The following is a 15,340-nucleotide window of genomic DNA, read 5'->3' on the forward strand; positions in this document are numbered from 1 at the left end:
GTCTTTTCACTGTTTCTTCCTATTGCTGTTTCCTTAACCCTGTAGAATGTGACACTGTCTATTAGGACCAATAGAAGTAACTCAAGATAAAAGGGTCCCTGGTAGAACAGCTGAGATACATGAACCTCTCAATTATATCTTAAGACAATGTTGGACTAGCCTAGCGGCTGCCACACAACGAAAGACAGGACGGGGAATTAAGGATAAAAATAATATTTAAAAAAAGCTTATCTCTCACTACCCCAATGCCAATGGCCACCTCGGTGCTTCACTCCCTGCAGTCTCTGGGAAGGCACAGGCTGTACAACCCAATCCAGACGCTGCTCTTGCAGTGCAAAGAATGGTGTGAGCGGTCTGCTCTGCTGCTCAGACACTATCTGGGAACCTACAGCTTTTCTCCAACCTGGCTGTGAACACGTCTGGGTTGGAGAAATAGAAGTATGTATGTCTGTTTGGCAGGCCCAAGATGGCCATCCAAACTTACATGTGCACTTCTAAGGATCCACCCCTCCTGCCTGTCATGGCCTATCCTGGCCCTGGACACAAGCACCATGAGTAAGAGACCATCACAGATAAATAAAATTATATTATTGTTTTAATATTATTTTATTTTTCTGTGACGGACTCTGACCAGTGGGGTGACGCTCCTCTGCCATTATGGATGAGCCGCCACAGTGCCTGATGGGCTGGTTCGCCAGGTCAGGATGTGGGCTAATTTTTTGGCTGTTTTACCACATGGTGGGCTTGGTTTTACTGTTCATTTCGCTGATATTGCCATGAAATGCCCTGCAGCAAAGACAAATTAATGCACTCTCCCTTCATCTTGCAAAACACCCATACATCGAAACGCCATTAATTTGCAAATGTGGGACACTTTTTTAGCTTTCTAATTCAGTAATGCGTGGCACTTTTATGTTGGTGCCCCAGCCTATTTTCTGTCCCAGTCCGACCCTGCCTTAAGAGGTTGATTTTTATCTATATAATAAAATATTCCTCTCTTCTGCAAGGCTCGACAGCGCGAGAAAATGAATGAAGAACACAACAAGAGGCTTTCGGACACAGTGGACAGACTGCTGACGGAGTCCAATGAGAGGCTCCAGCTGCACCTAAAGGAGCGAATGGCGTCACTGGAGGAAAAGGTAACTTTAGAGTACTGTGCACTGAGTAAAAGCTGTACCCACGAACTCATATGTAAGGCTGCGATGGACAGTACGTTATAATTTTGTACATGGCATGGCTTTCAGGGCAGAATAATATTCTACTGTGGACTTGAGAGTGTTATGAGCAGTCATCTATACGTTGTTTATTTTATTAAAAACGAATAAGCAAGACATAAAACATTCTAAGCCTCCTCAGAGGCCAGGCGAATGCAAAACCTATTATATTGATTACCGTATTTGAAATGTTGCAAATATATTTTAACATTCTAAAAGTCAATATCAAAGATTTGGAGTTAACACATTGCTCAAAAAAGTCATTGACAACAGGCAACCCTAAAGGACCCTCTAGCGGGACATGGCACATAACACAGTACTTCATATTATAAAACAAGTACAAAGCAAAAAAAAAACAATAATTTACAATATCTGTGAAAAAACAGACAGACTGCATCAACACCATCAACAGCCTACCGGAACAACCAAAGACGCAACAGCATATATCACCTGCCCACAGGTAATCAACTTAAGATCTCTTTCTACTCTTACTTCCCCGGATTGCATCCTTTCTTAATATTCCTAAAAAAAACCTGCATGAAAAGAACCTGATTTTCATATAGTGTCAATTCTCTCATCCACCTTCGTATTTGCCTCTGGGTACACCCTACTCTTTCAGAAGCCTGCCTTCTTTCTCTCTATAATACTTGAATAAACTAACCATTAACTCACTCTAATAATCAAATCTAACTCATATTAACTGAAACTACCACTACAAACGGATGAAATGCTTCACAGTTTCCTCAGAGCCCTAGACTAACCCAATAACCAACAAACATTCAATATTAATTAATAACCTCTAGATTGATCAATAATGTTCAGTTACAGAGTAGCATGCTACTTGCCATAAAGTGCTCCAGTACCTCCTCAGAAGTAGAAAGCAATATATGCAACTACAGTTCTATACAGTTGTAGCATCTCCAGTTCTGACCATTGGCATATCTATAGGAGGGCAAGGGGGTCTGCGGAGGTGAGAAAGGAGTCTCTCGACTATCACCCCGAGAACAAGTTGTCTGTCGACTGCCACCCCCCAGGGATCAGGGATCGCTCCAGGTGGCAATGGGTCTAGCTACACCACTGTTTCTGACTTTGCCTTTGAAGAATGTTTTGTATACACCTAAAGTGCTATAAACAAATAAAATTAACAATATTCAGTGTGAGTTCTTTGAGCTGCCTCTTGAATCAACAAATTATTCGATCACTCTTCCAAAAGAGACTGTCAGATGTAAAATTAAGTTAGAAACTAAATTCCTCCATTTGTAAATTAGCCAATAAGTTGAAAAGCATATGCCCCAATAAACCAGTGAGAAAGCAGTAAGAAATGCTGCTTGTTAGCATTTTTATTAATAGAGGTGCGTCAGATCTGAGTTAAAACTTTGAGGCAGGGTCTTTCATTTCATGCTGACACCAGTCAGGGGTCGTGCAGAGGGGGTGCTACACTCTTGACCTATGGCATGGGAAGACCAATTGAGGGTATCCCCATATCTGGGCAACAGATCAGCAGTTTGAAAAGTCCCTAGGAAATTGGGAAACTAAAAGAGCAAGGTATGCAAAAAGAGCAAAATTCCAGTGAACATTGAGGGAAAAGGCAAAAATGGCAGGGATGCCCAGCCACTAGATGGCTCTTTATTTAATCCTCACAAAAACCAGAGTTACATCTGGCTTCAAGAAGGCTCAGCTGACCACAGAGGACTGGACTCTGTAGGAGATCTAGCTGTAGGGAGATCTGGTAACTGAAAAGAGGTTCATCTGGACTTTGCAACAAAAGTATCTGGACTTATGAAGCCCTATCTGGCTATGGCTTCCGGCCTTGCCCCACAGAAGGATTTCAACTTAAAAAAAAATGATTGAAACCTTGGACCCGGGTGAGGCAGCACATCTATTTGATCCAAGAAGAAGCCTCAGCAGCTACGATATCCTGATTTTCCCACTCAAAGTTTTTAATGTTAAAGGTAATGACTTCAGTTGGAGCTCAGCATTGACATATCTGACTTTTTATGGGCCCTCACTGTCCACAGTCATTGATATTCCCCCTGGAGAATTTTGATTCCTTTTAAAAGGCTAGGGGCCTGATGTATAAAACCATTTTGTGGTTGCAAGCCTGCAATTCACAAATTCACCGGTTTTACAACCACAAAATTGTTTTTTTAATGTACTAAACCCATTTTGTAATTCGGTGATGTGCTACAGAATCACAAAATTGATTTAGGAAGGCATACCAAATCATTATTTGGAAGGCACATATTTAGGACTTCCCTTACAATCAGCAGTCCTTTATGGTATGTATTAATGTTTTCAAGTGTAATTTGGTTGCAAAACATGATGATGAGGTAGGTTGATTTGAGACCCACTACGATTCTAAATTTTGCAAACCGACCTATTAGTACATAGGTCGGTACCCAAAATGATTTCCATTTGCAAAAAGTTGTTGTGCATTTTGTGACCACTTTTTGCAACTAAATCCCTAGAATCATGGTAAAACTTCGACCGGGACGACCTGCTTGATGTATCCGACCTCCTCTCCATTGCAGTTGGTCTGAAAACACACTAGGTCTTGCTCAACAGCAAACTATCATTTTTGATTGGCTCTTTACTTTTTTGTGCTTTTTGTCCTGAACTTAAAATAACATATATTTTTGGGACCTCTTAAACTATTTTAATGAAACTGGTGTCTTACAACTCATTCATTTTATCTCTATTTTCTAAATTGGTTGGGGAATCTTATTGTGTTGTGTTCTTTACTTTAAAATTGTTAGCACTGCTTGAACGTAACACAGACTTGTTTGGGAATTGGCTGCTGCTTGTGCAGGCTCCAGGAGATGAGCAGAGATTCACTCAGAACTGTGTTTTGACCAAAATAGAGTTAGCAGGGCTACACTCCTCAGAATTAATAACCCCATTGCTGTCACACCTTATGGAGTCCCCCTTTGAAAGTTGAACCCTTTTGTCATAGAAGATTCAAGTGTTAAAGTAGTAACTTGTCTGTGCCCTTGTGATTCTTCTTGTAAACAGCGTTATCCAGCATGGACACGGCTGAAGACCAGTGAAAGGTCACTCATTCATGCACTCACTCACTCATTAACATATGAGCTTTGTTTGAAAAACTACAGAGAGAGTTAAAACACATACTCAAGAAACGAGTCTTCTTCGCTTCCGTAAGCTTTTAAAAACTCATTTATTTACTGTCTAGTTCTTGTGTTTACAGTGGCAGCGCCTTCTTCTGGATCAGCGCTGGGATGCCCAAGGGTAACCAGGCGCTATATAAAACTCGTTAATAATAATAATAATAATAATAATATGTCTATTTTTAAGGTTTCAAATTGTGAGCACCACTTTGAACAAAAACAATTTGTTGAATAATCTTTAGTGTGAAAATTGGCTAGTTTTGAACAGGAAATTAGGACAGTAGAGTTTAGAGGTAAACGAAAACGCACAGGCACACACACATACACACACACCACCCCCTCCCTCGACCTCCCCTTTTCAAGTGAAAACACTCTGACCAGAATTGAAAAACAGTAAAGGCACAAGGTGTCCCATAATCAAGCATCAGACACCAAGCTCTGAGAGATAAAAGACAGTAAGCTATTAACAACATACCGAGCACAATCTGAGAAATGTTTATTGTGGTCATTCAACCAGTAGCTGAGTCATAGTGAATGTTTTGTCTTTAAGAAACAAAACAAAATTGAATATATTAACAACTCAGATGACAGATCATAGCAGTCATCGCTAACAAAGTACAAGAAAGGCGCCACCATGTGTATGTTGCAAAATTAATTAGAGTATGTAAAACACTTATATATAAACATAAAATGCAATACAATGCATTAAAATATAGCACCAGATAAAGAGCTGACCACATCATCATGCCCTCCAACTGACTTAGTCTTATCTGATTTGGGAAAGAGCCCATCATGCCTGTTGCTTGTATCCAATGGCATTCATCTGAGCCGAGACTACTTGTCTATGTGCAAAAATAGTTATTCTTACTCATCCTTAACGACCTATTGAGTCCCCTGGGAAGTACTGGAAGCTCACATTAGGGAATCAAGTGGCATACAGCCCATATACATTAATAAAAGCACAATAAATCATAGCCCCATCTTCATTTCTTCGGGCCTTAAAAAACACTCCTGGGAACCTTTTAACTTGCCCTCTAAATATCACTCCCTTTGAGATTTCAGAAGGGAGACGAACCTTAGACTAAGATGAAGCCAGCAGGCTGGTTGTAGAGGTGGCAGCAATCCGTTTGGAGAAGTAAGGATTTACTGCACAGGTGAAGGCCAATACCTATAGTTTCCAGCTACATCCTGGACGTTTGTGCATGCTAGAGCCATAATGTCTGGTGCGGGATGATCATTAGATTGTCTCCTTGCAACTGCCCACCCTGCCCCCCTCATGGTCACCCCAAATTGTGGCTTTCCACCTGTAACCAATCAGCACGAACTGTTCCGACTGAATCTAAAACAACGCAGATGATAGAAAGAAATCTGCCAATAAACCGTTCAGCCTTTGACCTGGCTTGTCCAACCACTTAAAACAGCATTCTTATGAAACAATGCCTGTTAATGCTAATAAATAAATTAGATGGTTTCAAAGGAAGTGAGATTATTATTTGTTGTTAGTAATTTTTCAATACCAGGAATTTACTCAAATTAATGTTGCACTTTAAGCAGTGGCGGCTGGCATGTATGAAGGGTGGTGAGATGGGCGGGAGAAAAATAAAAGTAAATAAACTAAGTAAAAAAATAAAAAACACTTAACTTCCTGGTGCGACATCCTTTTCGCTACTCTTCTCCAGGCAGGCAGGCTCCAGCAGGACCTAGGAAACAGAACCAACCAATCCTGGCTCTGCTCTCATACAGCATGAAAGCAGCCCCAGGATTGGAGGGAGCAGCCTCCTTTGACGCTCCCGAGGACACGGGGGCCCTATGCTTTCTCTAATCCCACAGTCTAAGATAACAGGGTTAGAGGGGCATACAATGTGCGTGTCTGGCAGGCTGTTGCAAAACTGCCGCCCAAAGAGACATGCGCACTTTAAACTTAAAGTTTCTGCTCATCACAGCTTTGTGCTGTTGCCTGAATGGCAGCAGCAGAAACCAGTAAGCCCTGCCCCCTGTCCTGGCGCTCGGCTCGGGGATTCAAAAATAAAATGGTAATAAATGGAATTTATTACCATTTTATTTTTCATTTCTGGGTGCAATTTTATTAGTGGGATGACGCTCCTCCGCCTAAACAGAGGAGCAACCCTTGACTTTAAGGTACTGTAGTGTTTTATATAATAGAAATATAGTCCACTGGGCTCAGTGAGAAGGGCTTTCCTGGTGAGGCGCTAGGTACGCTGCTCAGAGTTCCTCTAGACCGCCTAAAGCGTTTTACATGATTTGACTTGCACATTTTGGTTTTAATTGTTTATCAGATTAAATCGCACAGCTCGATGTTTTAAAACTACTTCCCCTGACTCACCCCCGGTTTAGGACTCCTTCCTCTGGTGCTCCACGCCATGCTCCCCAGTGGTCATTGACCCCGGTCCACCTCGGCTTGGCCCGTTTGAGTGTAAGGCTCTTCTGACCAATAGCCGGGACCCCCCCAGGGAGTGATACACTTCCCGGGACGGCGAAGGCGGGCCTTCCCCCTGTCAACCTCTACTTTAGGGGAATGCCGGCTCTGACGCGCAGCGGACGCGCATTCCTGGTGAGGTGCTAGCTACGCTGCTCAGAGTTCTTCTAGACCGCCTAAAATGTTTTACATGATTTGACTTGCACATTTTGGTTTTAATTGTTTATCAGATTAAATCGCACAGCTTAATGTTTTAAAACTACTTACCTGACTCACCCCCCGTTTAGGACTCCTTCCTCTGGCGCTCCACACCGTGCTTCCCAGCTGTCATTGGCCTCGGTCCACCACGGCTTGTGCCATTTGAGTGGAGGGCTCTTCTGACCAATAGCCGGGACCCCCCAGGGAGTGACGCACTTTCGGGGATGGCGAAGGCGGGCCTTCCCCCTGTCAACCTCTACTTTAGAGGAATGCTGGCTCTGACGTGCAGCAGACGTGCGCAGCGGGCGCACCGTGACGAAGGCGCGCCCAAGGCAAGCCCGTCAGCGCCCGTCCTCAACCGGCCGGGACCAGAGGCCACGACCCCTGGCCCCCCTATTGTCTACTCCAAGCAGATGCTGCTTTCCCTGAAGAAAGGAGCTTACCCATTGCCCGATAGATAATTGGCAAAACTTGGGCGAGAGGGACTGCAGAAATGGCAAGAAAGCTCCTCTATCTGCAAAACCGGTAAAGCAGGTGAGCCGTCAAGGGTGCAGGTTCGCACTGCTTAATACCCGCTCACTACAGAAGCATTGCCTTGAGGTCTTTTCGCCGCTGCAAGAGGACAGCCAGGACCTCCTAGGTGTCACAGAAACGTGGCTGGATGAGTCTTCTATTCCGGATCTGGTTGCTGCGCTGCCTCCTAATTTTGATGCTATTCATCTTAATCGACCTAGTAATACGAAGGCGTGGGGCGTAGCTTTCCTTTTTAACCATGCATTGAAAACTGAAACCCTATGCTCTGAAAGTATAGAAGGCGCAGATGTACTGGGAATAAAATTTTGCTCCCCTACAGACTGTGCTGTATTCCTCCTAGTCTACTGCCCCCCACGCACTTCATCTAGGTTTATGGAACCTTTCTTGGAATTAGTTCATCATCTCCGTTCTCGCAACCAAGGAATGTTGGTGCTTGGGGATTTTAATTTTCATTGGAAAATAACCCCGAAGGACGGCCAGGCAAAGGAGTTGGAAGAGTCCTTAACCTCTTTAGGACTCAGCCAAATGGTGGTTGGGTCTACACATGAGAAAGGTCATACACTAGATCTGGTCTGGTCATCCTGCCCGCTGATTGGTCCTATAGTCATCTCTCCTTGCTCTTGGTCGGACCATTATCTAATTGATGGCCAATTTCCTCTCTCTACAAGAATGACAAACTCCATGCCTGAATGGAAAATACTGCGTAGTTGGAAGAAGGTCAACGCGACCGACCTGACAGCCATCTTATTGCACCCAGATAAACGTTCACCCGGGAAGGGTAATTTGGAGAATTAGAGTGCCACCCTACTGTCTAAACTTAAGGAAGCCATCGAGGTTGTGGCACCGGCCCGTAAGATCAGATTGGCAGACAAGGGTAAAGGGTCATCTTGGTTCATTACTACACTCAGGGAACTAAAACAAGCACTCCGTCAGTGTGAGAGAGCCTGGCGCAAATCTTATGAACCCAGTGCCCACACAGCCTATGTACTGAAGTTTGCTGCATATAAAAAAAGCCATCCTGTTACGGAAGGTCGAATTTTATGAGGCTACGATTGCGGAGGCTGCTAACCCCCAGAAATAGATCTTTAGGATCCTAAACGAGTTAAGGAAGGATAGGGTGCAAAAATCTACCTTTAGTCAAAAGGATTGCCACGATTTTCAATCCTTCTTCCTGGGAAAGATAAAGGATTTGATGACAGAAATCCATCACACCCAATCCTTCCCTGCTCAATTGAGCCTCTCAACCCCCCCAACCAGGTTGGCTAATTTATTGACCACCTTGCCTTTACTCACCAAGGAGCTTCTGTCCATCTTAGCTGGACGAGTGAAATCGGGCTCTCCAGCTGACCCATGTCCTCCCAAAATTTTTAGGATGGCATGGCCGTGTATTGAGGACAAAGTGCTCTCCCTCCTGAATCGCTCCTTGGAAATAGGACTTGTTCCCTCCAATTTTAAGGAAGCCCGGGTGATTCCGCTCTTAAAGAAACCAGTTGCTGATCCTAAGAATTTAAAGAATTTTAGGCCAATTTCGCAGCTGCCTTTTTTGGCAAAAATAGTAGAACAGCACGCTTTACAATCCCTTACCCACCACCTGGAATCTAACCATCTTCTTGAGTCTAATCAGGCTGGGTTCAGAGCCCATCACAGCACAGAATTGGTTATGCTCTCCGTGCTGGATGACTTGAGACTTAGGGCTGACAGAAAAGTGCTGTGTGCTCTGGTATTACTGGACCGATCAGCGGCATTTGATACCGTTAATCATGGCCAATTACTGTCGCGGATAGCGGATCTAGGGATTCAGGGCACGGCTCTGGCCTGGCTGACCTCCTTCCTTAGGGACTGCTCCAAGCGAGTACAACTAGCAGATTTGGTGTCCCACCCAGCCACTCTGGCATGCGGAGTGCCTCAGGGTTCAGCTTTATCACCTCTGCTTTTCAATGCTTATTTGAAGCCCCTGGTTGCAGCGCTGAACCAGATGGAGTGCAGGGTTTATAACTATGCCGACGACACTCAAATTCTGATCCAGATTGACCACTCACCTAGGGCTCACTTGAGAATGCAGGATATTCTCAAGTTCACCATCAACTGGATGTCGGTCAATTCGCTAAAAATAAACCCTGACAAAACGGAGGTTTTGGTGGTCACCACGGCCTCAAACCCCTGGAATGATCTATTCTGACCTTCAGAACTTGGGCCCGTTCCCGAACCTGCCGCGGCTGTAAAAATCATTGGCATCAAAATTGATGCCTTGCTATCTCTGGCACAACAGGTGTCGGCTGTGGTCGGAACCAGTGTTGGTCTAATGCGACAGCTTCGGAAACTGTCCCCACTGTTGTACTTTGCTACCCTTAGACTGGCAGTTTCAGCATTGATTCTGTCGCGTCTCGATTATGGCAACTCTTTGTACTATGGCCTACCAAAAAAACTCCTACCAAAAAAACTTCTGGCCAGGCTCCAGGTTGTCATGAATGACGCGGCCAGATTAATTTTCAAAAAACCTAGACATGCACATGCCACTCCCTTACTGCGGGACCTACACTGGCTCCCGATCATACAGAGAACCAAATTTAAAAGCCTCTGTATTGCGCATAAAGCCATTCATGGCTTAGCCCCCAGTTACATCAAGGACCGATTGACTAACTATACTCCGAGCAGGCGCTTCCGTCAGCTGATGCATGTTGCTTGGTTTGCCCCCGGTTTAATCTCTTGTGCATGGGTGGAAGAGCTTTCTCGACCACAATTCCTCAGGCATGGAACAGCCTTCCCGCAAATCTACGCAAGGAAACGAATCTCCTTCCATTCAGAAAGAAACTGAAGACTGTGCTTTTCTTAGAGGCATGGGGGCCTCTCTGAGCAGGCCACTTTCTTCTCACCTGGTGCTGGACGTCCGCGGATAGCGATTAGAGACCACTGGGTGATAATGCGCTTTATAAATCTACATTAACATAACATAACAGGGCCAGACTGGGAACCAAAACCGGCCCTGACAATGTGCTCGGCCGCCCCACCCCGGGGTTTGGGGGTGCGGCCTAGCTATTTGCCAGGGCTGGTTTCAGACGATTTTGTTACAGAGGCCGATATTGCAGCTACGCTGCAAAAGCGGCCTTGTAACAAAAACGGACCCCCAGGCGCCCAAAACCGGTCCCCACCCTGGCAACTCACCGGGGAAATGCCCGGTGCCAGCTACAGCCATTCCGGCCCTGTAAGGGCATGTGCTGTTATCCAAACCCATGTCCTCGAAGCCCACGCCTTTATAAGCAGAAGGAAAGGACTTGCCTTCCCAGAGGCCGATAGTGGCATGCGCATTATTCTGTGCTTTTTTCGTTAATATTTCATAGCATCCTACACTCTGTTTAATGGTAGCAGTCACACCGCTCTACCGTCCATTACACTCCACTAAATCCTTTTACTGCCCACGTCACTGCACAGTACTTAATTTTAGTCCCTGCTTTGTGTGCATTCATTCATTGTGGCACTCGCATCCCTCTTCAGTAATTCAGTGACCTCGCAGAACGCAAAGAAATGAGGCCGTTCAACCATTAATAATAACCATCATAACTAGAATAACTCAGTCTGTTTGTTTCCATTGAGAAAATTGTTGAGAATTTAGCCGTGAATAATTATTATTACTCCTAATATAATACAGCCTTTATGGATAATTGTACCAAGTTTTCCTTTCGTAGCCAATCTGTATATATTTATTTTTCTAGAATGCCTTAATGCAAGAATTGGAAAATACACAAAAACAAATTGAGCTGTATCAGCATGACAAGGTAAGCTGGTGGGAAACGGGTCACGAGATAAAATCATTTACCGAAACATCTTTTGCTAAAATTACTTTTCAGACACATACTTTACAGTGCCGTGCTTTGCTATGTGGTTTATTACGTTGACCTTTTTTGTTAAACATCGACCTCCCTTATTATCTTTTTAATTTTGTGCTTTTCCATTTATGCCTCTCTCCCACTACACACATCCTGAGTGCGCACACACACGTTTTTGTTTCTGCCATGTTAAGCCTGATCTGAATATTACGGGAGTGAGAGGTTGTTGTGAAAGATATTTATGTGAAGTTATTCTCTAAATTATTTCTTTTGGAAAATGATGACGCTATAGTGTACACGTCCTTCAATGCAATACTTTCAAAATAATGTGATGTGCGATAGGCAAGACACAAAATGGTTCCAATTACATTTTTACAGTTCTCCCAGAGACGTTTTGCAAATTTGACACTTTATCAAGTTGGTAAGCAAATCACCTTCACATAGCTTTGCCTGTGAGAAAATGTTGTGAGAAAATAATCTTGTGGGTGATTTATTTTTCTGCTAAAACATTTACATGGAAGAAGTGTCCCTCAATAAGCAGGTTATGTGTGTGTTTTCTATCGCAAAACCTACTTTTTGTAAGAATTTCTACTGTCTGGATTTTTTGTATTTAAACTTGATGGTGATGTTTTTAAAATTACTTCATAAAGATAGCAACGGCCAACTTCAGAAATGTCTCACAACGCTAGTATCAGTTAAGTACAAATATACAGTTCATTTGATTTATTATGTTTTTACATTTACTTTGTGTTATTTCTTACCCTCTTCACGGTGCCTGCTGCATGCCGATTCTTTGCCACGTTATGGTGCCTTATTTCCCCATGTAACTTGCTTTGTGTGCATTATTAATTTCAAAGATCCTTGTTGTGTTGATTTTCAGGGAAGGTTAGCAGAGGAAATGACAAAATTGCGCTTAGAGGTGGAACAGCTGAAGGCAAGAAGCGGGACATTCATGGAAAGTGTTCACCCGAGGTAACTAGTGGTGTTTCCAATTAACAAGAGCAAACCGCAGCTATTGTAATTCTTGTGTTTGTGTGTGAAGGTAGAATAGTATTCGGCATGTTGATGAGTGTTCATTTGAACAGAGCTGATTGATGTTGCGTCCTGACAGGAAAAGGGTCAGGAAATGGATTTGTCTAAAATATATATAGATCTCAGTTAACAGCTTCATGATGGAGAAAGTCGCACTGCCTCTCATGTCTCAATTTGATGTTATTTGTGACAAGACTACCAACTTTCACAGACTGTATCAAGTATGGCTTTGTGGCTTTTAATAAAGCCTTCGAGCCTGCCGTAGTGGGCTCTACCGACCATTTAAGGCCCACTACAGGGTTAAAGGCCGGAGCCGGAGGGGAGGCCCTTTAACAACGGAACTGGGCTTTAATGGCCGGTAGGGTCCGCTAGAGAGGGCTCTAAGGCTTTTAGAACATTTTGCCCTAGGGAGCTGAATGTTCTAATTTGTAAAACAAAGGCATCACGGAGCCCATGAAATCCCCTCAGGCTCTGTGAGGCTTTTGTTAAACATTGGAATGTTGATGATCAAGGCTTCTACTGGCCACTAGACGCCCGGAGCACTCCATTCGTTTTTAATGGAGCTCTCAACATTCCAATGTTCTGATATATCTTGATGTACACAAGAAATGTCTTAAGTTGGTCTGCCTGCAGTCTTCGGTCACATCATCCATTGCTCCCCATTCATGTATCATGCTCGGTTCTTTTTTCTATGTAGATGCCAGGTCATGTAATCAATGGTGTTAGTCTATTTCTCTTCAGTCATGATCATCCAGTTGATTATTTTACTATAGTGAAAACTCAATTGAAAGAAAAATATGGTTTAGCTATAGGGGAGATGGGCCGTGGATTCCCTCCTTGGTCGTCACCTTCCCAGTCGGTCTTAAGACAGACTTCCTTTCGTCTCTATGGTTGTCTCTTCCCTTAGCCTGACTCTCTCTCCTACCCCCCACTACCTTCTCTCTCCTTTCTCTCCTCCCCTAATGTATTGCTGACTGTTTGATTTAATGTTTACTTGTTGTTCTTTTTCTGGTATTGTTGAACCACATTGTTGCACATCCTTTCGTCTCTCCTGTCGTCTCCTTCCGCATCCTCCCTCTATTTATGTCTCTCCTTCCCTCCTCTCTCAATGTATTGAGACCGAACTATTTTGTCTGATGCCCGATGGAGCTAGCTGGTTTAGCTATAGGGGACATAGGCCGTGGATTCCCGCCTTGGTCGTCACCTACACAGTCGGTCTTTAGACAGACTTCCTTTCGTCTCTACGGTTTTCTCTTCCCTTATCCTCACTTTCCCTCCTCCCCTACGCCCCACTACTTTATCTCTCCTTTCTCTCCTCCCCTAATTGTATTGCTGATTGTTTGATATAATGTTTACTTGTTGATCTTTTTCTGGTATATTGTTGAACCTCATTGTTGCACTTCCTTTTGTCTCTCCTGTCGACTCCTATCGCATCCTCCCTCTATTTATGTCTCTCCCTCCCTCCTCTCTCAATGTATTGAGACTGAACTATTTTGTCTGATGCCCGATGGAGCTACTTGGTTTAGCTATAGGGGAGATAGGCCGTGGAGTCCCTTCTTGGTCATTACCTACCCAGTCGGTCTTTAGGCAGACTTCTTTTCGTCTCTCCTTTTTGTCTCTTCCCTAGCTCCTATCCTCTCTCCCCTGAATCTCTCCCCTTGCCTGCTTCTCTGCCTACCCCCCTGTCCTTTGTGCCCTTTGACTAAGCACTCCTTCTCCCCTTGTTGGGGAAAGATCCAATATTTATACTCTGGAGTCTCAGCGAACCCGCTGAGTGAGTCCACTGCGCCAAGGGAGCCTCACACTTGTGGTATGGTATGGCACCCCTTGCTAAAGCACTCCCTCTCCCCTTTTTGGGGAAGGATCCAGTATGTAGGCCTTGGAGTTTCAGAGACCCCTCTGAGAGAGTCCACTGCGTAAAGGGAGCCTCTAGCAATAGAGATAGGGAAGGGATACCACTTCCCCTGGGATCACAGCTTACTGGACTTTGGACGTTGCCTTGACTCGTCTACCGGTTTGTGTCCCCGTCACCCTTCCCCTCCTCTCCCCATGCTGTGTCTCTCACCCTCCCCTCCTCTTTCCCGCCTTCATTATCTGTCTACTTCCCCTGCTCCAACCCCCCTCCCCTGAATCTCTCACCTTGCCTGCTTTTCCCCTTACGTATTTGTGCTTATTGTTTATCTCGACCTTACAAGTAACTATGTTGCCCTGCTCTAAGAACTGTGTAACTTTTGTAACGATGTAACCTGTAACTATGATCTGATGCCCATGCAAAGCGCTCTGATACATCCGGGTCCAGCCAGCGCTATATAAAACTTAAAAAAAAATAGGATGTAGGCCATGTCCTGTGCACAGTGCCTACTTTGCATACTCAGAGGCCAACTGTTTGGCTTGTGGAGAGATGATTACTTCATATAAGGTGTGGCTGAAGGCTGCATACTTAACCCAAATTCTGCTAGCCATGGTTGTTCCCTTCAGGTTCTTGAAAAAATGGGACTGAGTGCAGAGCATGATGGCCAATGGCAGTTGCCTGATCTTGGTGCCCACTGGGCATGGCCACGCCCTATGGACCAAAATATATCATGATTATTCTGCAAGGACCTTAAAACCTGACTCTTCACAACTACTGTGTGCCCTCACTTATCACTGATCCTAGCAGTAGGACAACTTTTGAGGTAAACGTGTGCTTTATGAATTTAAATCGATCACTGAGTTAACAAAAAAAAAAATCGAATACAATTTTTCTAAAGGCTAGATATTGTGCTTTATTCTGAACATAAAATTGGATGTATGTGATGTCAGCAGTGATGGAATGAATATTACCATTTGTGATCTCATCTGTGACATCTTGTATGAAGTCATCAATAGTGCTCTGGAAGTATTCTGATGCTGTAGCTCAACATAATTGGTGAAATGTAGTTGCTTTCATTATTTCATAAGAAGGTGATGCATATAATGTACTTGTCAGATGGGGAA

General features: G+C 44.1%; 1 protein-coding gene across 1 annotated transcript in view; it reads left to right on the forward strand.

Moving 5' to 3' along the window:
* Nucleotides 1–15,340, forward strand: part of PPFIA4 (PPFI scaffold protein A4) — a 1,997,086-nt gene that overhangs the window by 917,500 nt on the left and 1,064,246 nt on the right. The window contains exons 15-17 of the mRNA XM_078644121.1: nt 1,008–1,139; nt 11,219–11,281; nt 12,213–12,304. Of these exons, the coding sequence (XP_078500247.1) occupies nt 1,008–1,139; nt 11,219–11,281; nt 12,213–12,304 (287 nt within the window). The remainder of the gene's footprint in view (nt 1–1,007; nt 1,140–11,218; nt 11,282–12,212; nt 12,305–15,340) is intronic.

The sequence above is a fragment of the Lissotriton helveticus genome, chromosome 5_1, assembly GCF_964261635.1.
Source record: "Lissotriton helveticus chromosome 5_1, aLisHel1.1, whole genome shotgun sequence".
Lineage (NCBI taxonomy): Eukaryota > Metazoa > Chordata > Amphibia > Caudata > Salamandridae > Lissotriton > Lissotriton helveticus.